The sequence below is a fragment of the Lepus europaeus genome, chromosome 1 (assembly GCF_033115175.1).
Source record: "Lepus europaeus isolate LE1 chromosome 1, mLepTim1.pri, whole genome shotgun sequence".
NCBI classification, from domain to species: Eukaryota; Metazoa; Chordata; class Mammalia; order Lagomorpha; family Leporidae; genus Lepus; species Lepus europaeus.
This window is the reverse complement of record NC_084827.1, coordinates 17,505,911-17,530,051: the sequence shown is the minus strand read 5'-3', so window position 1 is coordinate 17,530,051 and position 24,141 is coordinate 17,505,911. Positions and strand designations below refer to the sequence as shown.

At 42.6% G+C, this 24,141-nt stretch overlaps 1 protein-coding gene across 4 annotated transcripts in view; it reads left to right on the top strand.

The window, feature by feature from the left end:
- Nucleotides 1-24,141, top strand: part of MKLN1 (muskelin 1) — a 361,241-nt gene that overhangs the window by 189,994 nt on the left and 147,106 nt on the right. For 2 of the 4 annotated variants that reach the window (XM_062199265.1, XM_062199202.1), the window contains 2 exons: nt 19,640-19,911; nt 22,661-22,730. The exons of 1 other annotated variant lie outside the window; for it this stretch is intronic. In XM_062199265.1, the coding sequence (XP_062055249.1) occupies nt 19,640-19,911; nt 22,661-22,730 (342 nt within the window). The remainder of the gene's footprint in view (nt 1-19,639; nt 19,912-22,660; nt 22,731-24,141) is intronic. One more of the 4 variants, XM_062199325.1, reaches the window with a different exon arrangement.

Genomic DNA, 24,141 nt, shown 5'->3' with positions numbered 1-24,141 from the left:
AGAGTTTATTTTTTTTTTTAAGATTTATTTATTTATTCGAAAGTCAGAGTTACACAGAGGAGAGGCAGAGAGCAGAGAGAGAGAGGTCTTCCATTCGCTGGTTCACTCCCCAGATGGCAGCAATGGCCAGAGTTGGGCTGCGCCAATCCGAAGTCGGGAGCTTCTTCTGGGTCTCCCACACCGGTGCAGGGCCCCAAGGACTTGGGCCATCTTCTACTGCTATCCCAGGCCACAGCAGAGAGCTGCATCGGAAGTGGAGCAGCCTGGACTAGAACCAGCGCCCATGTGGGATGCCAGCGCTTCAGGCCAGGGCATTTACCCGCTGCACCACAGCCTTGGCCCCTCTCTAGGCTATTTTATGAACATTTATCAACTCATTTAATCCCTACAACAGTCCTGTGAGGAATCTCCATTTTTTTAGATGAGGAAATGGGCCTAGGGAGGTTGAAGCTTGCCTGAGGCCATATAGCTAATTGGAGCCATGGTTTGAACCCAGGCAGTCTGGTTGCACAGTCTTTATTGCTTCTGTACAAAGATAGTACAGGAACTTAGAGATTTGAAAGAGTTCTTATATTAAAGGCACTTACATTTAGTTGCATGAAGACATGTGAAGTCATGAAAACAAATTCTGATCTCTGTTTTCTTTCTAAGGGCTTAGAATTCTTTTTTCCTTCTGCCAAAGGCAGAAAAAACAAACACATTGAACTCTTTTATATTTATTTGGACCTTAAAATGTTAACGCAGATGTAGTTGGAGATAACACATTTTTACTTTGAAACTAACAAAATGACCTTTTATTTACAGTATACTTAAAAGAGTTTGACTTTTCTCTGAGATTTATACCTAATTTGGGAATTAACAGAAATATGTTTATTTAAATAATTTGTAGAATTCCATTCCCTCTGTATGTAACACTATTCCATAAATTGGTAATCGCTACACTCAGGTGTTTATTGTAGCTAATGATGGTAGCTACTATTTATCAAGCAGCCTGCTGTGTCTAAGATACTTTAAACTTTTTTTTTTTTTTAATTTCCCTCTACTTGAAAGGCGGACACACACACACAGATATTTCCATCCACTAGTTCATACCCAAATACCCTCAACAGCCAATGATGAAGTCGGGAGCCAGGGACCCCATCTGGGTTTCCCACATGGATAGCAGGGGTGCAAGTACTTGGGCCATCTTATGCTGCTTTCCCAGGCACATTAGCAAGAAGCTGGCTCAGAAACAGAGCAGCCAGGACTCAGACTGGTACTCTAGTGTAGGATGCTGGCATTGCGAATGGAGGCTTAACTGTTGTACCACAAGCTGGCCCCTTCCCTAAAATTTATATTGGTGTACAAGTGACATTGGATAGGGGAAATATTTTTGGAAACTATGAAACTCTTTTCCTTATACAAATTGATACATAATTTTTTTTTAAGATTTATTTATTTTACTTGAAAGTCACAGTTACACAGAGAGTGAAGGAGAGGCAGGGAGAGGGAGAGAAGGAGAGTGGTCTTCACTGGTTCACTCCTAAGCTGATCCTAAGCCAGGAGCCTCTTCTGGGTCTCCCGTGCGGGTGCAGGGACCCAAGGACTTGGGCCATCTTCTTCTGCTTTCCCAGGCCATAGCAAAGAGCTAGATTGGAAGTGGAGCAGCTGGATCTCGAACTGGCACCCACATAGGATGCCAACACTGCAGGCGGAGGCTTTATCTACTACACCACAGCACCAGCCTCACATAGATTCTTTTTTTTTTTTTTTCTTTTTGACAGGCAGAATGGACAGTGAGAGAGAGAGAGGAAGGTCTTCCTTTTTCCGTTGGTTCACCCCGCAATGCCGCTGTGGCCGGCGCGCTGTGGCCAGCACACTGCGCTGATCCGAAGCCAGGAGCCAGGTGCTTCCTCCTGGTCTCCCATGCGGGTGCAGGGCCCAAGCACTTGGGCCATCCTCCACTGCCCTCCCGGGCCACAGCAGAGAGCTGGCCTGGAAGAGGGGCAACCGGGACAGAATCCGGCGCCCAACGGGGACTAGAGCCTGATGTAGTGGCGCTGCAGGTGGAGGATTAGCTTATTGAGCCACGGCGCCGGCCCACATAGATTCTTTTAAAAGTTATTATTTTACTTATTTGAGAGGCAGAGACTGAGAGAGAGAAAAAGCAAAGGAGGGTTCTTACCTGCTAGTTCACTCCCCAAAAGCTCTCTACAGGCAGGATTGGGTCTGTGTCTGGGCAGAAGCTAGGAGCCAGGATCGTAGTCTGGGTCTCCTAATTGGGTGGGGCAAGAACCCAATTACTTGAGCCAGCACTGCTGCCTCCCGGGGTCTGCATTAGCAGCGAGCCCTGAGGTCAGGAATTGGAGCCAGGAATTGAACCTAGGTCCTTGGGTAGCTGAAACCTTGGAGCGGTGCTTGATACACAGTAGGCCCTTGTGTCAACCCTGGATTGGAGCATCCGCATCCCTGAAGCATGGGTTCCTAAAGAGTTGAAAATAACTTGTAGTTCGACAGGCTTTAGATATCCAGGTCTGAAAGTTTAAGTCTTTGGCATCTATTGGTATCTCCGTTTTCTGCCACCTAAAATGCTGCTGTGAGTGATAGGTTTGCTACATTGTGGTATATGAGTTGCAGTTAAGGATTTTCAAATTTCTGACTGTCTTGGCCATAAATAAACTACTGGGGGTCTGTTGACTCTTTTTGAAGAAAGGAGAGAGTCTTGGTGATGCACTGTCCATACCTGAAATGGTTGAATAGAAGGTAGAAGAAGCAAATGCTACAGAAGTCTCATGTGAAATTCAGGTGATGGGGCTTGCACTGCTGAGTAAATGTTTGAAAGGGGTAAACGCCTTCCTTTGTGAGCAGATCCAGTTTCTTTGACTGTTTGTCACATTTCTTAGATGTGGGCATGTGTCCTTACACACGTGGGAAGTCAGGTTAACATTTGGAACTTTTTGGTTAGTGTAACATGTCATTCCCACATGAGATGCCTGGATGTCTGTATTGTAAGCTGCGCTGGAACTGGCCGGATATGTGTCTTTTTCTATAGTTATATACAGATACATAGGAAAAGATTTGGAATCTAGAACAAAAAGAAAAAGGTGAAGAAATATTAGTGAATACTTGAACATGGAGGCCGCTGTGGTCCAGCGTCTTACCTTCAGCACATGGTTTGGTCAGTAGATACTGCTTTTTGACCAGGATGCAGGACCTGATGTCTGGGTCACAAGCTGGATTTCAGCTTTCACTCCTCAGTGGGGTCTTTTTGTGCAAGTATACCCCCATTCAACTGTATGTAGCAGTTCTGCACTTTGGAATTGATAGTAAATCTAGAAAGAGATCAGAAAAAATAGAAAAAGAAATAGAATTTTTCAAAGATGTAGAAAGGTTCAGTTCAAGTCATTAGTTTCAGAAAGGCTTGGCTAGGCCTGCTGAATGTCAAGAGATTGCATGCAGTAATACTAGACATTTTGATTTAGGAACTTGGTGTCAGAAAAACTGCTTGTGCGCAGGGCCTGGGCATTGTGGAAGTTGCTTAGTCTGGGTGGTAGAGAAGCCAGTGTGGAAGGAGCCCAGAGCTGCTAAAGTGGTATGTGCTGCAGGATCTGCAGGGCCAGAGTACCTGAACCAGGAAGCCACAAACGACGCTTGCTTTCTGGGTTGACTGTCTCATCTCCCTTAGTGATAAAAGTTTAACATTATGCCAGCTAGCAAAGGAAAAATAGTTGAATTTACAGGGTCCAAATCCATTTCCCAAGAGGAAACAAAGGTAAATTTGGAGTTGAGAGTGCATAAATTCATATTTGGCCCACCCGTACCTTGGTTAATGATGTGAATTTTTTTTTAAGATTTATTTATTTGAAAATCAGAATTACAGAGAGAGAGAGAGAGACAGGGAAAGATCTTCTACTCACTGGTTCGCTCTCCAAATGGCTGCACTTAGTTCTTCCAAGGCTGGGCCAGGCCAGAACCAGGAGTCTTCTCAGAGTCTCCCATGTGGGTGCAGGGACCCAAGGACTCGGGCCATCCTCCTCTGCCTTCCTAGGTGCATTAACAGGCAGTTGGATCATAAATGGAGCAGCCAGGACTCAGACTGGTCCTGGCCATGATGGCAGTGCTTTGGAAACTGAAATAATAGCTGGCAGGCAGGACCATCATGGTACAAAAGATTGAACTATGTATAATTTCTTATCAACTGATCAACATTCTGTTTAACAAAGGAAAGGCTGTAAGCTCTTAGCTCACTTGAGATACGTAAACGAGTTGTCCTAAAGTTGTGAGGAACGTTTAGTAATCATTGTCTGTAATAAACGCTAAACTGTTCAAATTCCATATAAGTTAGCCGAGTACTCCACATTTGCATTCTTTTTCAATTTTAAAATGTGTTTTGTATATTTGAAAGGCACAATGATAGGGAGAGACAGAGAGAAGAGATCTTCCAGGCCGAAGCCAGGGGCCTGGACCTCCATCCAGGCTCCCATGTGGGTGGCAGGGACCCGAGCATTTTGGCCATCTTCCACTCCTTTCCCATGTGCATTAGCAGAGAGCTGTATCAGAAGCAGAGCAGCTGGGATTTAGCTCTGACAGGATGTGCTGGCGTTGCAGGTGGCTTAGCCTGCTGTACCACAAAACTGACCCCGCACAATTAAATTCTGCACTACAGTGACCTATAACGTGACTTTCCATCTGACATATCTCATTAATCTATGAGGAGAGCATTACAACCAATAAGCTTGCCCAACTATTAACTGAATATATTTTAGCTATGAATTTGTAAATTTTACATGAACAGACATATGGAACTGAATTCTTAAAATACTAGCATACGGCTACAGCCAGTGTTAATCAGTGACACATTTAGAAGGACATCTGGATTGTTTTCAATTTGGGGTTGTTAGAAATGAGGGCAGGCATTTGGTGCATTTGTTAAGATGCTACTTGGGATGCCTGCATCCCATTTGAGAGCACCTGAGTTTGAGTCCTGGCTCTGTTTCTGATTCCAGCATCCTGCTGATGTGCACCCTGGGAGGTAGCAGGTGATGACTCAAGTGGTTGGATCCCTGCCACCCATGTGGGGACCTCAGTTGAGTTTCTGGCTCCAGGTTTTTTCCTGTCTCAGCCTTGGCTGTTGAGGGCATTTGGAGGATGAACCCGCGGATGGCAGATCTTTCTCAGTCTTCTGTCTCTTTACCTTTCAAATTAAAAAGTAATAAAGTCCAGTTTACCAGTTTTTCTCATATATTGTGCTTTTTGTATCTAATATTAACACTGTCTAATCCAAGTCACCTAGGTTTTTCTTCATGTTATGTCCTAGGAATTATGCTTTAGTGTTTCATGTCTAAGATCTATTTTGATTCTTGTGAAAGGTAGAAGGTCTTTTATTGGGATGGGGCGGCAAATAGGTGTCCAGTTAATGCAGCACTGGTTTTTGAAAAGACCATCTTTTCTTCATGGAACTGCCTGAGTTCTTTGTCAGAGACTACTTTGTTTTGGTCATTTTCTGGACTCTGTATTCTATTCTTTAGCTCTTGGTAGCTAGTCGTTTGCCATTATTATACTACCCTGATCACTGTAGTTTGAGGCTGTGTGAAATTAGTTCACCAACTTATGCTGTTTCAGTATTTATTGGCTATTCTGGGTCTTTTGTTTTTCATATAAACTTTAGAATTAATTCATTGGTATTCATAAAATAGCATACAGCGATTTGTTTGGGGTTGAGTTGATTGTATCTATCAAGTTGGGAGGAACTGGCATCCTAACAATATTGAATAGTCCTGACTAGTAACAGAAAATATCTCCCCATTCATTTATATTTTCTTTCATTAGAGGTTGTAGTTTTCCTCAAATAGATATTGTACATATTTTACTAGATTTATTCATAAGTACTATAATTTTTGAGTGCTAATATAAATGATATTATGTTTGTATTTTCTTTTTTTTAAAGATTTATTTATTTTACTTGAAAGAGTTAAACAGAGAGAGAAGGAGAGGCAGAGAGAGAGAGAGAGAGAGAGAGAGAGTCTTCCATCCACTGGTTCACTCTCCAATTAGCCGCAACACCTGGAGCTGCGCTGATCCGAAGCCAGGAGCTTCTTCTGGTTTCCCACTCGGGTGCAGGGGCCCAAGGACTTGGGCCATCTCCTACTGTTTTTCCAGGCCATAGCAGAGAGCCGGATAGGAAGTGGAGCAGCCGGGACTCAAACCGGCGCCCATATGGGATGCTGGCACTGCAGGCAGCAGCTTTACGCGCTACGCCACAGCGCCAGCCCATAAGCTTGTATTTTCAAAGTCCAATCATTCATTGCTTGTGTGTAGAAAGGCAACTGACTTTTGCTTATTAAACTTTTGTCCTGCAGCTTTGCTAAAATTGCTTATTAGTTCCAGGATTTTGTTGATTCTTTGGAATTTTCTGTATGGACAGTCATGTCGTCTCTGAATGATGGTATTATTTCTTCTCAAACTGTTTACCTTTCTCTTAGCTTTTTTTCTTGTCTTATTAAATTAGGTAGGACTTCAGATATGTTGAACTGACAGTCTCAGGAGGAACACATTTAGTTCCTTACTACTAAGTTGAATGTTCAGTGCGGGTGATTTGTACGTATTCTTTCTCCGGTTAAGGAATGTCTCCTTTATTACTGATTGGGTGACATTTCAGTCAGCAGTAGGGCTGGGTTTTGTGAAATGCCTTTTCTGTATCTATTGATATGATCATATGACTTCTTTTGCTGTTGATGTAATACATGACATTGTTTGATTTTGGAATGTTGAATTCACTTGTGTATTGGGAATAAATACATTTGATTATGATGTGTGATTATTTAAACACATTATTGAATTTGACTAATATTTTGTTGAGGGGATTTTTTCATTTGTATAAGGGATATTGGGCTGGAATTTTTCTTTGTATAATGTTTTTATTTGTAAAGATGAGTAATGCAGGTTCAAAGAAACAGTTGGGAAATGTGTCCTCTGCTGTTATTTTCTGAAAGACATTCTAGAGAATTGGTATCATTGTTTTATTTAAATATTTCGTGGAAATAACCAATGGAAACTGGAGTTTTTTAATTTTTGAGGAGATTCATTAATAGTTTTTGATCTATTCACATCTTTTACTCCTGAGTTTTTTATTTTGTTTTATTTTTTAACAAATTGGCCCAGTTTATATTACCACTTTTGAGAGGATATGGTCATTAATAATCCATTTTGCTGTCCATTTAATATCCAAGTGATAAGTACTGATGACCCCCTTTCATTCTTTTTAAAGATTTACTTATTTATTTATTTGAAAGAGACGGCTGGGACTGGGCCACACTGAAGCAGCAGTCAGGACCTTCTGGGTCTCCCGCGTGGGTGCAGGGGCACGTGAGCAGTCTTCTGCTTTCCCAGGCGCATTCGGTGGATCAGAAGTGGAGCTGCTGGATTTCGAACTGGCGCCCATGTAGGGTGTCTGTGTCTCAGGCAGTGGCTTCACCCTGTGTGCCACAGTGCAAGTCCCTCATTTCTTTTTTAAAAGATTTTGTTTTTATTTATTTGAGAGATAGAGTTATAGAGAGAAAGGTCTTCCATATGCTGGTTCATTTCCCAGATGTCTGCAGCAGCCGGAGCTGGGCTGATCTGAATCCAGGAGTCAGGAGCTTCCTCCAGGTCTCCCATGGGGATGCAGGGGGCCAAGCACTTGGGTCGTCATCTGCTTTCTCAGGCTGTAGCAGAGAGCTGAATTGGAAGAGGAGCAGCTGGGACATGAACTGGTGGCCATATGGGATGCTAGTGCCACAGGCAGAGGCTTTTAGCCTACTACACCACAGCACTGGCCCCTGCCTCCCAATTTCTAATAATAGAGATTTGTATCTTTGTTAGCCTAACTAAGGGCTTGTCAGTGTTACTGCTTTTTTCAAACAGCCAGCTTTGGGTTTCATTGTTTTTCTCTATTAATTTCCTATTTTAAATTTTGTTCATTTTTGCTCCAATTTTAATTTGTTTTCTTTGGTTTCATTTATGCGTAAATAACTCTTCTTTCCTAATTTTATAGGGCAGAAGGTTAGGTGCTTTTGATTTTTTTGTGATTTTCTGTTGCGCATTCTATGTTACAAGTTTCCGTGTAAGCATTACTTTCACAGTGTCCCACACGTTTGGTAAGTTTTGTTTTCATTTAATTCAAACTAGTTAAAAATTTATCTTGAGGCTTCCGTGACTCATTTTTTGGGAAGCGCATTGTTTACTCAAGTTTTTAAAAAAACTTGAGTTTTTTTTTTTTTTTTTTTTTTTTTTGACAGGCAGAGTAGACAGTGAGAGAGAGAGACAGAGAGAAAGGTCTTCCTTTGCCGTTGGTTCACCCTCTAATGGCCGCCGCGGTAGCGCGCTGCGGCCGGCGCACCGCGCTGTTCCGATGGCAGGAGCCAGGTGCTTCTCCTGGTCTCCCATGGGGTGCAGGACCCAAGCACTTGGGCCATCCTCCACTGCACTCCCTGGCCACAGCAGAGAGCTGGCCTGGAAGAGGGGCAACCGGGACAGGACCGGTGCCCCAACCGGGACTAGAACCCGGTGTGCCGGTGCCGCAAGGCGGAGGATTAGCCTGTTGAGCCACGGCGCCGGCAAAAACTTGAGTTTTTTAAAAAAAAAAAGTTTTTTAAACTTTTTTGGAGTTTTTAAAAAATCAAAATTTTACATAAAATTGAAATAAAAGATGTTTATTTTGGTGCAAAAAATTTTTTTAAGTCCATGCCTACTGGTGACTTTCTGTGAATGGTTTCTACTTTATTTTCACTGTCATCTGAGATTATACTTTGTATTCTTTTTGTTACTAATACATATATTATCTTCTGACCTGGTGACCGTTTGTTGTGTGAACTTGAGAGTGTGTTTGCTGCTGCCGGGTGAAGTTTTTTGTAAATGTCAGTTAGATCTAGTTGAGTGATGGTGCTGTTCAGTTCAGTGATATTCTGAGTCTCTGCCTGCTGGATCTGTCAATTACTGGGAGAGGGAGGATGTTGATCTCTCCAATTATATAGTGCTTCTTGCAGTTCTGTCAGTTTTTTCTTCGAGTATTTTGACATTTTTTTGTTTGGTACAGACACGTTAAGGAGTGTTATGTCTTCTTGGAGAATTGACTCTCTTCGTTATGTAATTCCCCCTTTATCCCTGATGATTTTCCTTGTTCTTAGTCTGCTTTGCCTGATGTGAATCTATTCCAGCTTTCTGGTGAACGCACTGGCGCACTCTCCAAAATGGCCGCAGTGGCTGGAGTTGGGCCTAAGAAAAGCCAGGAGCTTCCTCTGGGTCTTCCATGTGGGTGCAGGAGCCCAAGTACTTGGGCCATCCTCCACTGCTTTCCCAGGCCATAGCAGAGAGCTGGATCGGAAGTGGAGTAGCTGGACTCGAGCTGATGCCCATATGGGATGGCAGCAGCCTCACCCACTGTGCCACAGCGCTGACCCCCTTTTTATTTATTTTTTTAATGATTTATTTTTATTTATTTCACAGAGTTACAGAGAGAGGTAGAGACAGAGATCTTCCATCTGCTGGTTTATGCCCCAAGGGGCCACAACGGCCAGAGATGGGACAAGCTGAAGCCAGGAGCTTCTTCCAAATTTCCCACATGGGTGCAGGGGCCTAAGCACTTGGACCTTCTCCCTCTGTTTTCCCAAGCACATTAGCAGGGAGCTGGATTGGAAGTGGAGCAGCCAGGACTTGAACCAGTGCCCATATGGGATGCCAGTGTTGCAGGCAGCGGCTTTACTTACTACTCCACAATGCCAGCCCCTTGACTTAATTTTCTTATGGTTCTTGGATATTCCTTTTTTCAGTTTGGAAACTTCTTGCTGATGTATATTTAAGCTCACTGATTCCAGAATTCATTACTCATTTCTTTTTTTTTAAGATTTATTTATTTACTTGAAAGTCAGAGTTTACACAGAGAGAAGGAGAGGCAAAGAGAGAGAAGAGAGAGAGAGGTCTTCCATTCACTGGTTGACTCCCCAATTGGCTGGAACGGCCTATCTGCTTATCTGGAGCCAGGAGCCAGGAGCTTCCTCTTGGTCTTCCCATGCTGGTGCAGGGGCCCAAGGACTTGGGTCATCTTCTACGGCTTTCCCAGGCTATAGCAGAGAGCCGGATCAGAAGTGGAGCAGCCAGGACTCGAACTGGCGCCCACATGAGTTACCGGCATTGCAAGTGGCGGTTTTACCCTGCTATGCCACATTTGACCACATATTATGCTTAAACTTTTCAGGTAATTTCTTGGGTATGTGTAGTTTCTTCTTTAGTGAGTTTTTCAGGGAGGGATCAGGGAACAAACATTAACTATCTGTGCCTTTAAAGACACAGTTTACTATAAAGCCCTAGGCTTACATTTTTGGTGCCTTTTTATATCTTGAAATTTTGTATTTATTGTGTTTGGGTATGAAGCATGCCTGTTGTGAAGTTTTGTGAGAGTATAATTTCTGGGGCCAGTGCTGTGGTGTAGCAGGTAAAGCTGCTACCTATGGTGCTGGCATCCTACGTGGGCGCTGGTTCGAGTCCTGGCTACTCCTTTCGATCCAGATTCCTGCTAATGGCCTGGGAAAGTAGTGGAGGGTGACCTAAGTGCTTGTGCCCCTTCCATCCAAGTGGGAGACCTGAGTGAAGTTCTTGGCTTTTGGTTTTGGCCTGGCCCAGCTCTGGCCTTTGCAGCCATTTGGGGAATGACCTAGCCTGTGGAAGATTGATCTCTGTGTCTCTCTCTTTCTCTCTTTCTAACTTTGCCTTTCAAATAAATCTTTTAAAAAAAATTATTTTTTTAAAAAATTTGACAGGTAGAGTTATAGACAGTGAGAGAGAGACAGAGAGAAAGGTCTTCCTTCCATTGGTTCACCCCCCAAATGGCTGCCATGGCTGGCGCTGCACTGATCTGAAGCTAGGAGCCAGGTGCTTCTTTCTGGTCTCCCATGCGGGTGCAGGTGCCCAAGGACTTGGGCCATCCTCCACTGCACTCCCGGGCCACAGCAGAGAGCTGGACTGGAAGAGAAGCAACCGGGACTAGAACCCAGTGCCCATATGGGATGCCGGTGCTGCAGGTGGAGGATTAACCAAGTGAGCCACGGCGCTGGCCCCTCAAATAATTTTTAAAAAATATAATTTTTTTCTTTCATGTAAGTGACTTGATATTTTTACCTGGATGCTTTAAGAACTTTAAAGTCCATTGTACTAGGTATTCTGAGTTGGTGTTCCCTATTATACCATGTATTCTTTCAGTATGTAGGTTTAAGATTTGTTTTAGGTGTATTTGCTTGAAGTGCAGTTTAAAATGTCTTCTTTCAGTTATATTTATTTTGGATCAGTTACTTTCGCTTTCTTTTGGATCTATTTCATTATTTTCATTTACTTTTTTTTTATTATTATTATTTGACAGAGTTATAGACAGTGAAAGAGAGAGAGTGAGAGAGAGAAAGGTCTTCCTTCTGTTGGTTCACTCCCCAAATGGCTGCCACAGCTGGCACTGCACCGATCTGAAGCCAGGAGCCGGGTACTTCCTCCCAGTCTCCCATGCGGGTGCAGGCACCCAAGCACTTGGGCCATCCTCCCGGGCCACAGCAGAGAGCTGGACTGGAAGAGGAGCAACCGGGACTAGAACCCAGCACCCCAACTGGGACTAGAACCCAGGGTGCTGGTGCCGCAGGTGGAGGATTAGCCAAGTGAGCCACGGCGCTGGCCATTTTCATTTACTTTCTAACTCATTTTGCCCTTATTGGGCTTTTTAAATCCCCCACCCCTTTGAAGAAGAGGTATCTTTTTATTTCTGAGAAAAACTTTCCCCTCATTTGTGAGTTTTACTAGCTCTTCCTATTTCCTGGTCACACTGTGTCTAAGCCCTTGTCATTTGACTTATTGCTTATTAAAGTATCAACTATTTTTCTTGGGTCATTTTGAAATAATGAACAATTTTCATCTTTGTGGGCACATTTTTCTTGAGTGTTTATTCTCAGTTTGAAATTTGAGTGTTATGTTTCCTACACTATCTTATGTGGTCTTTCTGTTTCCTAGTGTTTGAAGACGTTGGTTTCCTGATAGTTCTAGAAGGAGGAACTTGCCCAGAAGAAGGAATGGAGCAAATAGGCGTTCAGCATTGGCTTCTTGCAGTAGTGAGATGTGTTGAAAATTAAACTCTTGAGATTACAGTCAACATGTGTTTGCTAGGTATTTTGCTTTCTGGAGAGGTTCCTTTAGATGTATTACATTTGTGGTGCTTTTGAGCTCTGTGTCACTTGGATCCCTACCCACCTGGAGTATGAATCTTATGCCTCCTGGGGTTCTCGTGTTGCTTTCCTTAGGGTTTTTGTTTGTTTTTTTTTCCCCTGATTCTTGCAGTTCCTCCTCAGGATTGTTCTCTCTGTCTCTCTGGAAGGATAGTTCTTTTTTTTTTTTTTTTTTTTTAATTTTTTTTTTTTTTTATTTCATAAATGTGAATTTACAAAGTGCAACTTTTGTATGGAAGGATAGTTCTGAAACCCATTTGGAGCCCAGCAGCAGCATTTCTGAATATTACTTAGCTGTCATAGAGGTTTCCTGTCTTCTTCACGTTTACCTCCATGTTTGAGCCTGTGAAGGACACTGTCTTTTACCTCATTGCCAGAGTTCCTTGGTCAAATTATTTCCTGTTGTCAAGATTTGAACTTTTTGGTTCCTTTGTAAAAAATAGGGTTTTTTTCCTAGTTTTTTTTTTTTTTTTTTTTTGATGAGTGGCTTTGTCTGATTAGTGTGATTAATTTTTTTTTCAGAATGCAAGGTTTATATCTTTATTTTTTTAAATTGATTTACAGGGAGAGACAGTGAGAGAGGTCTTCCATTCTCTGATTCACTGCCCAAAATGAACATAATGGCCAGAGCTGGGCTGGTGTGAAGCCAGGAGACAGGAACTTTTTCTGGGCCTCCCATGTTGGTGCAGGAACCCAAGGACTTAGGCCATCTGCTGCTGCTTTTCCCAGGCTCATTAGTAGGTAGCTGGATTGGAAGTGGAACAGCCAGAACTTGAACCAGCACTACAGGTGGAGGACTAACCTACCCCACAGTCTCCCACACAGATGCAGGGGCCCAAGGACTTGGGCCATCTTCCACTGCTTTCCCAGGTCATAGCAGAGAGCTGGATCGAAAGTGGAGCAGCCAAGGTATGAACTGGCACCCATATATGATGTTTCCACTGCAGGTGGCAGCTTTACCTGCTATGCCACAGTGCCGGTCCCAGTGCCCTGTATTTATTTAATAAATGGTTTGTAAACCCCCTGGCTATAGTTATGAATTTGAAAAAATTAATTTATAGAAGGTGAACAAATTTAATTTGTATATGCAGATTTAAGAGCCTGGTGGTACTTCTCAGCCTACTCTGCATCCGCCATGCTCCTACCCTCCCTTCTTCCTTCCTTATTTTTCTTTTAATTTTTACAATGACATACTTTCAGTTTAATTTATAATCACAAGCTTAACCCTCCACTAAGTAAAGAATTCAGGTAGTAAGTAGAAATACCATTGTTGCTCAAGAGTGTAGACAAGGGCTGTAAACAATCTCAAAATGTAAATTTCACTCATATCCATTACATTTTTTGTACTCTATATATTAGTTACCTCAAATTAGGGAAAACATGACATTTGGGTTTTTTTGGGACTGACTTATTTTACTAAGTGTAATGGTTTCCAGTTGCATCCATTTTGTTTTAAAAGACAGGATTTCATTCTTTTTTATGGCTGAGTAGTATTCCAGAATTTATATATACTACATTTGCTTGATCTAGTCATCAGTTGATGGGCATCTGAGTTGATTCTGAATCTTAGCTATTGTGAATTGAGCTGCTGTAAACATGGGGGTACAGATAACTCTTTTATGTGCTGATTTCATTTCCTTTAGGTAAATTCAAAAGAGTGGGATGACTAGTTCATATGGTAGATCTATTTTCAGATCTCTGAGGAATCTCCATACTGTTTTCCATAATGGTTATATTAGTTTACATTCCCACTAATAGTGTTAGGGTACCTTTTCCCTCACATCCTTACCAGCATTTATTGTTTTATGAGTTTTAGATGATAGCAATTCTAACCAGGGCTAGGTGAAACCTCATTGTGTTTTTTGTTTGTTTGTTTTTTGCCTTTCCCTGATGGCTAGTGATTCTGAGTAATTTTTCATGTGTCTGTTGGCAATTTGAATTTCATCCTTTTAAAAATGCCTGTTCATATATTTTGCCTGTTTCTTAACTGGATTGTTTGTTTTATTCATCCTGGATATTAATCCTTTATCAGTTGCCTTGTTTGCACATACTTTCTCCCATTCTGTTGGTTGCCTCTCTACCTTGTGGATTTGCAATGCAGAAGCTTCTTATCTTGATGTAATCCCATTTGTCTGTTTTTGCCTGTATTACTTGTGATTCCAGGGTCTTTGCCATGAAATCTTTGCCTATGCCAGTTTCTTGGAGTTTCCCTGATGTTTTCCTCTAGTAATTTATGGTATCAGATTGTAGATTTAGATCCTTGATACTTTTAGAGCGGATTTTTGTATAAGGTGCATACTTGTGCATGTGTAGATCCAGTTTTCCCAGCACCATTTGTTGAAGACTATCCTTTCTCCTGGAATTGATTTTAGCTCTTTTGTCAAAGATCAGTTGGTTATAGATGTGTGGATTGATTTTTGGGGTTTCTGATCTGTTCCACTGATCTACATGTCTAATTTTTGTGTCACTATCAGGCTGCTTTGATTATAACTGCCCTGTAGTATGTCTTGAAATCTGGTATTGTGATGCCTTGTAGCTTTCTTTTTTGAAGATTGCTATAGTTACTTGGGGTCTCTTGTGTTTCCATATGAATTTTGGCATTGTTTTTTTCTAAATCTCAGAAGAATGTCATTAGTTTTTTTGATTGGGATCACACTGAATCTGTAAATTCCTTTGGGTGCTATGGACATGTTGGTATTATTCTTCCAATCTATAAACATGGACAATTTTTCCATTTTTTTGTATGTCTTCTATTTCTTTCTTTAATGTTTTATAATTTTCATTGTAGAGTTCTTTCACATCCTTGGTTAAATTAATTCCAGAGTATTTCAATTTTCTTGGTAGCAACTTTATTTTTTAAAGATTTATTTTTATTTATTTGAAAGAGCTAGAGAGATGTGGGGGAGTATCTTCCATCTGCTGGGTCACTCCCCAAATAGTCACAATGGCCCAAGCTGAGGCTTTCTAAAGCCAGGTACCAGGAGCTTCTTCCAGGTCTCTCACACAGTGCAGGGGCCCAAGGACTTGGGCCATCTTCTGCTGCTTTCCCAGGAGCATTAGCAGGGAGCTAGATTGGAAGTAGAGCAGCTGGGACTTGAACCAGCAGCCATATGGGATGCTGACATTGCAGGCTGGGGCTTTAACCTCCTGCACTACAGGCTGGCCTTGGTAGCAACTTTAAATGGTACTGATCTTTTTCTTTTAAGATTTATTTTTATTTACTTGAAAAGCAGAGATATAGAGAAGGAAAGAGAGGGAGGGAGAGAGGGAAGTTTGTTTCATCTGCTCGTTCAGTCCCCAAATGGCCACAATGGCCGGAGCTGGGCCAGGCTAAAGCCAGGGCCCAGGAGCTTCTTTTGGGTCTCCCACATGGGTACAGGCGCGCAAGTTGTTGGGCCATCTTCCGTTGCCTTTCCTAGATGCTTTAGCAGGGAGCTGGATTGGAAGTGGAGCAGCTGGGACTCGAAACGGCATCCATATGGGATGCTGGCACTGCAGGTGGCAGTTTTACCTGCTATGCCACAGCGTTGGCCTCATAAACTTCCTCTTAACACTGCTTTTGCTGTATACCATAGTTTTCATATGTTGTGTTGTCATCTTCGTTTCCAGTAATTTGGGGGTTTATTCTGCTTTTCTTCTGTTATCATCCCTTAATCAAAATCAGCCTGTCTTTTCCCTATTCAACCGTCTTTGATCTCCCAGATACCAATTCTTATATGGTTGCGACATTACCCCAGCCGAGTGGTCACACATAATGAAAGGTTTGATTGTGTGTTGCTGCTTACTGCCATGTAGGAGGGAGATTATACATGATCCCTTGAGTAAAGAACAGGAGTGTTTTTCATAGAATTGTGGAGCCTCCATGAATAGTATTTTCTAGAGTCGTGCAGATCAACTTTCTGGATTAGATCTGGAAGAAGTTTGAGACTGTGAAATTTACCCTTTCCTTTTCCACTGAAGATAAAGGAATTAAAACCCTGAGAGATTGTGATGGATTATCTAACCTGTTAATGGCCAGGTTCTGGTCTTATTATTCCTGGTTGAGGTTGATTTCTTCTGGGTTCATTTTATTATATCATTCAACAAATGGCACAGTTTTTAGGAGAGTGTTTTTAAACAACCGAAGGGAAAACATTCCAGCAATGAATTCTTCTATACTGTTTACTCTGCTTCACTTTTCTTCATATAAAAATTAGATGTGGCTTTTGAGTATCCCAAACTCTCAATTTGTTTGTTTTTATTTTTTATTTTTTATTATTATTATTATTATTTTTTTTGGACAGGCAGAGTGGACAGTGAGAGAGAGAGAGAGACAGAGAGAAAGGTCTTCCTTTGCCGTTGGTTCACCCTCTAATGGCCGCCGCGGTAGCGCGCTGCGGCCGGCGCACCGCGCTGTTCCGATGGCAGGAGCCAGGTGCTTCTCCTGGTCTCCCATGGGGTGCAGGACCCAAGCACTTGGGCCATCCTCCACTGCACTCCCTGGCCACAGCAGAGAGCTGGCCTGGAAGAGGGGCAACCGGGACAGGATCGGTGCCCCGACCGGGACTAGAACCCGGTGTGCCGGCGCCGCAAGGCGGAGGATTAGCCTGTTGAGCCACGGCGCCGGCCTGTTTTTATTTTTTAAAGATTATTTACTTCAAAGGCAGGGATTAGGGGAGAGAGGGAGAGTGACAGCGAGCGAGCAAGTGAGCGAGAGAGAGAGAGAGGAGAACTTCCATCCTCTGATTCATTCCCCAAATGGCTGGGGCTGGGCCAGGCTAAAGCCAGGAGTCAGGATCTTCTTCCAGGTCTCCCATGTGGGTGTACGGGCCCAAGCATTTGGACCATCTTCCACTGCTTTCCCAGGTCATTAGCAGAGAGCTAAGATCGGAAGTGGAGTAGCTGGGACATGAATCAGTGCCCATATGGGATGCCAGCACTGCAGGGGAAGGCTTAACCTGCTATGCCACAGCACTGGCCCCTATTTATTTATGTTTAAAGATTTATTTATTTGAGAGGCACAGTTACAGACAGAGGGAGAGACAGAACAGAGGTCTTCCATCTGCTGGTTAATTCCCCAAATGGCTGCAGTGGCCGGAGCTGGAGTGATGCAAAGCCAGGAGCGAGGAGCTTCTTCTAGGTCTCCATGTGGTTGTAGGGGCCCACGTGCTGGGCCATCTTCTGCTGTTTTCCCAGGCTATTAGCAGAGAGCTGGATCAGAAGAGGAGCATCTGGGACTCGAACCGGCACTCATATGGGATGCCGGCGCTGCAGGTGGAGGCTTAACCTACTATACCACAATGCTGGCCCCTGTTTATTTTTTAAAACACGATTTATGTATTTGAAAGTTGAAGTGTAGGTGAGAGATCTTCCACCTGCTGATTCATTATCTGAATAACCACATGAGCTGGGCCTGATCTAGGCTAAAGCCAGGAGCCAGGACCTCCATCTGGGTCTCCCACGTGGGTGGCAGGGACCCAAGTAGTTAGACCATCTTCCATTACCTACTGGAAGGAGGCTGAAAGCCAGATTAGAAGCTTGGAGTAACCTGGACTCCAGTCAGGCATTTCAATATGGGATATGGGCATCCCAGGTGGCAGCTTAGCCCCCTGTGCCAAATATCTGCCCCCAGTATTCTCAAGTTAATGTCAGCTGGACTTTCTAACAAGTACCCTGAGTAGCCAGTAGCAGGGAAAATATTAAATGATCTGTTTTTTTCCACAAAACCATTTATATTCAAGTGTTCTTAAGATCAGTAATTTCTTTTTTTTTTTTTTAAGAAAAGATTTATTTATTTATTTGAAAGGCATAGAGAAAGGAGAGAGAGACAGAGATCTTCCATCTGTTGGTTCATTCCCCAAATGGTCCCAATGGCTGGCACTAGACCAGATTGAAGCCAGGAGCCAGCAGCTTCTTCCAGGTCTCCCACGTGGGTACAGGGGCCCAAGCACTTGGACCATATTCCACTGCTTTCCTAGGCATTTTAGCAAGGAGCTGGATGCATCTGGGAAGTGAGCATCTGGGACCTTAACTAGCATCCATATGGGATGCTGACACTGCAGCTGGCCCCAATAGCAATAATTTAAAAGATATTGCTAAGGATGCTTAGGGCTGGAACATGTTTAACCAATAAAGAAGTTTACTTTGTTGATTTGAAACCAAAATGTCCAATTTGTTTTTTTATTATGAATTTCAGTAGCTTCTTCCTGCCCCCCCCCCCCCCCGGATTTAATTGATTTATTTTTATTTACTTGAATTGCAGAGAGAAAGGGAGGGAGGGAGAGATAAATCAACAGCCATGGCTGGGTTAAGCTGAAACCAGGAGTCAGGAATTCCATCTGGGTCTCCAACATGAGGCAGGGGCCCAAGCATTTCTTGGGCATCTTCTGCTGCTTTCCCAGGCTCATTAGCAGGGAGCTGGGTCTGAAGTGCAGCAGCTGGGGTTTGTTATTTTTTTTAAAAATTTATTTATTTATTTTGAAAGTCAAAGTTACATAGAAAGAGGAGAGGCAGAGAGAGAAAAAGAGAGGTCTTCCATCTGATGGTTCACTCCCCAGATGGACCTAATGGCCGGAGCTGTGCCAATCCGAAGCCAGGAGCCAGGAACTTCTTCCGGGTCTCCCACGGGGGTGCAGGGGCCCAAGCACTTGGGCCATCTTCTACTGCTTTCCCAGGCATATTAGCAGGGAGCTGGATTGGAAGTGGAGCAGCCGGGACTTGAACCGACGTCTATATGGGATGCTGGTGCTTCAGGCCAGGCGTTAACCCGCTGCACCACAGTGCCGGCCCCAGCAGCCAGGACTTGTACCCACCTCACAGACTGCACTGCTCAATCAACTGAGCCACAATACGAGCCCCTCCTGACTTTGGTAGTATGTGTTGTTATAGTAGGAAAAAGTTAACACTGGATTGTTTTTCAGTTACCCTTATGTGCTTCACTGTAAATTTTATAGTCTTCATATAAATATTTAATTATAACCTTGCCTTTGTGGTCTTTGCCTAAGAGACCTAAAATGTTCCTCATTTTTATTCTCTTTTAGTTTTCATCCAGCATTGGAAGGAATTTAAATGCATTTTAAACTGAAATTAACTTGATAAAAATATGAAGCTATTTTAGTCCTTGATCCATTTCCCTTTCCAGTTTTCTTGACCAGTTTTGAATTATTATTTGGGTGTTGCATTTAAATACGTCCTAAAATGGTAGATACTTAATTTAATCTTAGTATGTAAATCTTATTACTTCTGTAGTTTTGGTACTGAATTACGACTTTTATAATTTTTATTTATTTTTCTAGACGATAGTATAAGTGAACACTCATAAAAGAGTGTTCTGGTTGTATTATTTTGATTGCCAGAAGCAGAAACTCCTGGCAACTAGAACTAAAGTCATCAATTTCTAGTCTGTTATTTCGTGGAGTTCATTTCTTTTCTTTTTTTTTTTTTTTAAGGTTTATTTATTTCAAAGTAAGAGTTACAAAGAGATGCAGAGAGAGAAAAAGAGAGATCTTCCATCCACTGGTTCACTCCCCCATTGGCCGCAGTGGCCAGAGCCAATCCAAAGCCAGGAGCCAGGAGCTTCTTCTGGGTCTCTCACATGGGTGCAGGGTTCCAAGGAGTTGGGCCATCATCTGCTGCTTTCCCAGGCCATAGTAGAGAGCTGCATTGGAAGTGGAGCATCTGGGACCCGAACTGGCGCCCTTATGGGATGTTGGCATTGCAGGTGCTACACCATAGTACCAGCCCTGTTCACAGTATTTTAATATCTTTTCTTCTATTTCTATGTTTGCTACATCCTTGCGATATTAAAGACTGGCTTTTTTTCTTTTTACAGCTTTAATTATCACTCTTTAATTTCTCTGTTTCACTGATTCTGTTTATTTATACATTTTTGTCATAATTTTATTTTACTATTGGCCCATCTCGTATCATAGGAAATAGGCAGTGTAGATTATCTGTCATTGAGATAATTATAAGGGAAAAGTCACAAGTATGACAGTGGCTATGGATGATATATTTCCTCTCTTAAGAAACCAGAAAGGGGTGGATGTTTGGCCTAGTGATTAAGACATGGGTTAAGGTGCAGGTTAAGATGTTCATATTCCACATTGGAATGCCTGTGTTCAGTACCTGGCTTTCAGCTTCCCACCAATGGAGATGCTAGGAGGCAGTGATGATGGCTTAGGTAATTGGGTTCATGCCACTGATATGAGACCTGGATTGCGTTCCTGACTGACCTGCTCATCCCTGGCTTTTGCCAGCATTTGGGGAATGAACTTTAGGTGAGAACTCTCCCCCTGCCCCTTGCCTGTCAGGTAAATTAAGACAAAACATAAAACCCCAGGGACAGTGACCTGGTATCGTGATTGAACTATGTCTATGAAAGGTTACTGACTCTTGCTTAGTCCTGTGCATTAGTAGGTGGTACCTCTAAGTTTTACAGGTCTTTGGGAGTTTTATAAGGTAGGATAATAATGAACATTTTTGGGTCAGGTGTTATGTTCTATTAAGTCACTCTTTGGGATACCTGCCTTCCGTGTCGAGTCTCAGTATAGTGCTACACTGTCAGCTGTCCAGCTTCCTGCTCATGGCCCTGAGAAGCAGCAGAGGATGAACCTGGTACTTGTTTCCTGCTATCCATATGGGAGATCCAGATGGAGTTCCTGGCTCCTGTCTTTGGCCTGGCCCAGCCTTGCTGCTGTGAGCATTTGGAGAGTGAATCAGTGGGTGGAAGATCAATCTTTGTCTCTCCACACCCATCCTCCCCCCTCTTTTTTTTTTTTTTTTTAAACTAAGCTTCCATCGGGATAAGTGATCTTAAATGTTGGTGAAGGCTCATGTTACTAGGCAGTGTTCAAACCAGCTTCCCAGCTGCTTGCAGGGTCCTGGAGATGCACTGAAGGAAGAAGAGCGTGATGTTTATTTCTCATTGCCTTATAGAATTTGATAAAAATAATAATTTTTACAAGGAGTCATATGCTTCTTTATATCTTTTATTATAGAAATTTCTCCAGAAATATTCTTTGTTTTAATTTTTAAAATTTAATTTTTGAGAGGCAGAGTGACTGAGAGACAGCACACTCACATGAATGGGGAGGGAAAGGGAGGAGGAGGGGAGAGAGAGAGAGCGAGAGAGAAAGAAAATGCTCCCATCCACTGCTTCACTCTCCAGATGCCTGCCATGACTGACGCTGGGCCGGGGCTGGTCCAGGGCTGGGCCGGGGCTGAAGCCTGGAAGGGGAGTGCAGCCAGGTCTCCTCAGTTACTTGAGCGTCACCACTGCTGTGGCAGGGAGCTGGGAATAGAACCCTGATGCTCCCCGGTGGGGTGTGGGCGTCTTAACTGCTAGGCTAGCTGCCCACCCCTAAAAACGTGTCTCTTGGTTGGTCCTGTTACCTCTCTTGGATATCCAGCGGCCTTTTATCTCCAGAGGGCCATCTTGCAGGCATGTCAGGTTCACAGGACCAGAACAGGTTGTGCTGTGCCCAGTTGCCTTTGCATTTCGTGGTCCATCTGCTCATTTTTCAGATTGTGGCATGGCTAACTCCCTCACATCATTCAGGTCTGTTTCTCCCTTTTCTTCATAATATTCCTTCCAACTACCTTGAACATGTAGATGCTTGCTTTTTGTTTATTAATTTTTCAGGTGCTGAGACACAGTAATCTATTTTTTAAATTAGTTTCTTCTCATCTTTACTGCTATCTTTACTTTATTTTCATTTTGTTTGAATTATTACCATGACAGATTATGTCATTGTGTTACTGTTTTCACCCAATAGTTTTTCTTTTGTATTCTGCCCAATTTTAGGAAGTTTAATCTGTCTGGTATATCTTCTCTGTCATGAGTCTGTCTGTTACTATATGTATGCCTTTATGTAGATATTGTGTTGACTTATCTACCTGCAAAGAATATTTTGCAATGTTATTTTAAGACATTTGTATGTATGGCTCTCAGTGTTTGGTGTAAATATTGTCATTTTATTTAAACTGTTTTTATGTTTTCAGCTTTAATCTTTTATTTTCTGTATTTTGTAAAAATTACCAAGTTTTTTTTGGTTGATTTTCTGTCTCAGTTTATATAAGGTGATTGTATTTTTTCTTTATTCAGTCTTAAACTTTAGTAGTTTTAAATCTTTTTTCTTTTTATCAACCATAGAAACATTGTTTTTTCCCAAGAACTGTTAAAGATGAAGGAATTCATTTATATGTCATGCTATCTTCTTCCTCCCCAAATTTATTCTTTCTTATTTTTGCTTTATATGTCCCAATTTATTATAGTAGAACTCATTTTGGAAAAAAAAGTTACCTTATAAAAACTTACTTTTTTCCATTGTTTGAAATTCTACCTTTATCTTTCTGTGGTGCTTATTCTATTTTCTATTCTTACTTTCACTATCTGGTAGATTATTATTTTTGTCTATTTTCATCTATTATTTTAATTAATTGCTACAATTTTCTTTTCTGTATTTCAGGAACATTTTAGTGGATAAACCAAATGACCAATCTTCAAGATGGTCTTCAGAGAGTAACTATCCTCCCCAGGTAAGATTACGTATAGCCTCTGATGCTGTTTAGAAGTCAAAATTTAAATGGGCATTTATTCAGTTGATACAAGTTATCTGGAATACATTAGTAGTTTATTGAGTATTTGAAATTATAAGGTCAAATTTTATTTCCTCTTTTTTTTTTTTTTTTTTAATTTATTTATTTGAAAGGCAGAGTTAGGCAGAGAGAGAGAGAGGTCTCCCATTGGCTGGTTTACTCCCTAAGTGGCTACAAAGATCAAGGCTGGGCCAGGCCGGAGCCAGGAGCCAGGAGCTTCATCTGGGTCTCCCACACGGATGCAGGGCCTCAAAGACTTGGCATCTTCTGCCGCTTTCCCAGGCCATAGCAGAGAGCTGGATCGGAAGTGGAGTAGCCAGGACTTGAACAGGCATCCATATGGGATGCAGGCATTGCAGGCTGCTGCTTAACTTGCTGTGCCACAATGCCAGCTTCTGTTTCCTCTTCTTGTTTGTTTAAATTTTGGAAGGATTTTGATCTCCTAAGGCTAATGCAGTATGGGATTTGATGAAGCATAGACTTCTGTCTCCTGGAAGATTTAAAATCTGTTTATGTTCTGTATTACTAATGATACAAAACTAGATATTAACCAAGAGGCACTAAGTGGGTTGCTGTTGCTGTTTTACTTTAGCCTGTGTTCCATTATATTCAGTGTGTAACTGTTTAAGGAAAACTGAACTATGACTCGGTAACTCATTGCTTTTTGGGGAAAATAAACTTAATACAGTTTGTTATTTTATGAAAATAGTATACATCAAGATCATTAAATACTTTTCCTTGACAAAAGTAGTACCCAATATTTTCTGAATTTAAAAGTAACCGTTTTGGGGGCCAGCATTGTGCATAGTGGGTAAAGCCTCCATCTGTGATGGCATCCCATATAGGTGCCGGTTCGGTTCCCACCTGCTCAACTTCCTATAATGCACCTGGGAAAGCAGCAGAAGAGGACTCAAGTCCTTGGGGCCCTGTACCCATGCGTGTGACCCAGAAGAAGCTCCTGGCTCTGGCTTCGGTCTGCAGCCATTTGGGGAGTGAACCAGCAGATGGAAGACCTCTCTCTGTTTCTGCCTCTCTTTCTGTAACTCTGCCTTTCAAATAAATAAAAATAAAATCTTTTTAAAAAGTTACCATCCTGGCCGGCGCCGTGGCTCAACAGGCTAATCCTCCGCCTTGCGGCGCCGGCACACCGGGTTCTAGTCCCGGTCGGGGCACCGATCCTGTCCCGGTTGCCCCTCTTCCAGGCCAGCTCTCTGCTGTGGCCAGGGAGTGCAGTGGAGGATGGCCCAAGTGTTTGGGCTCTGCACCCCATGGGAGACCAGGAGAAGCACCTGGCTCCTGCCATCGGAACAGTGCGGTGCGCCGGCCGCAGCGCGCTACCGCGGCGGCCATT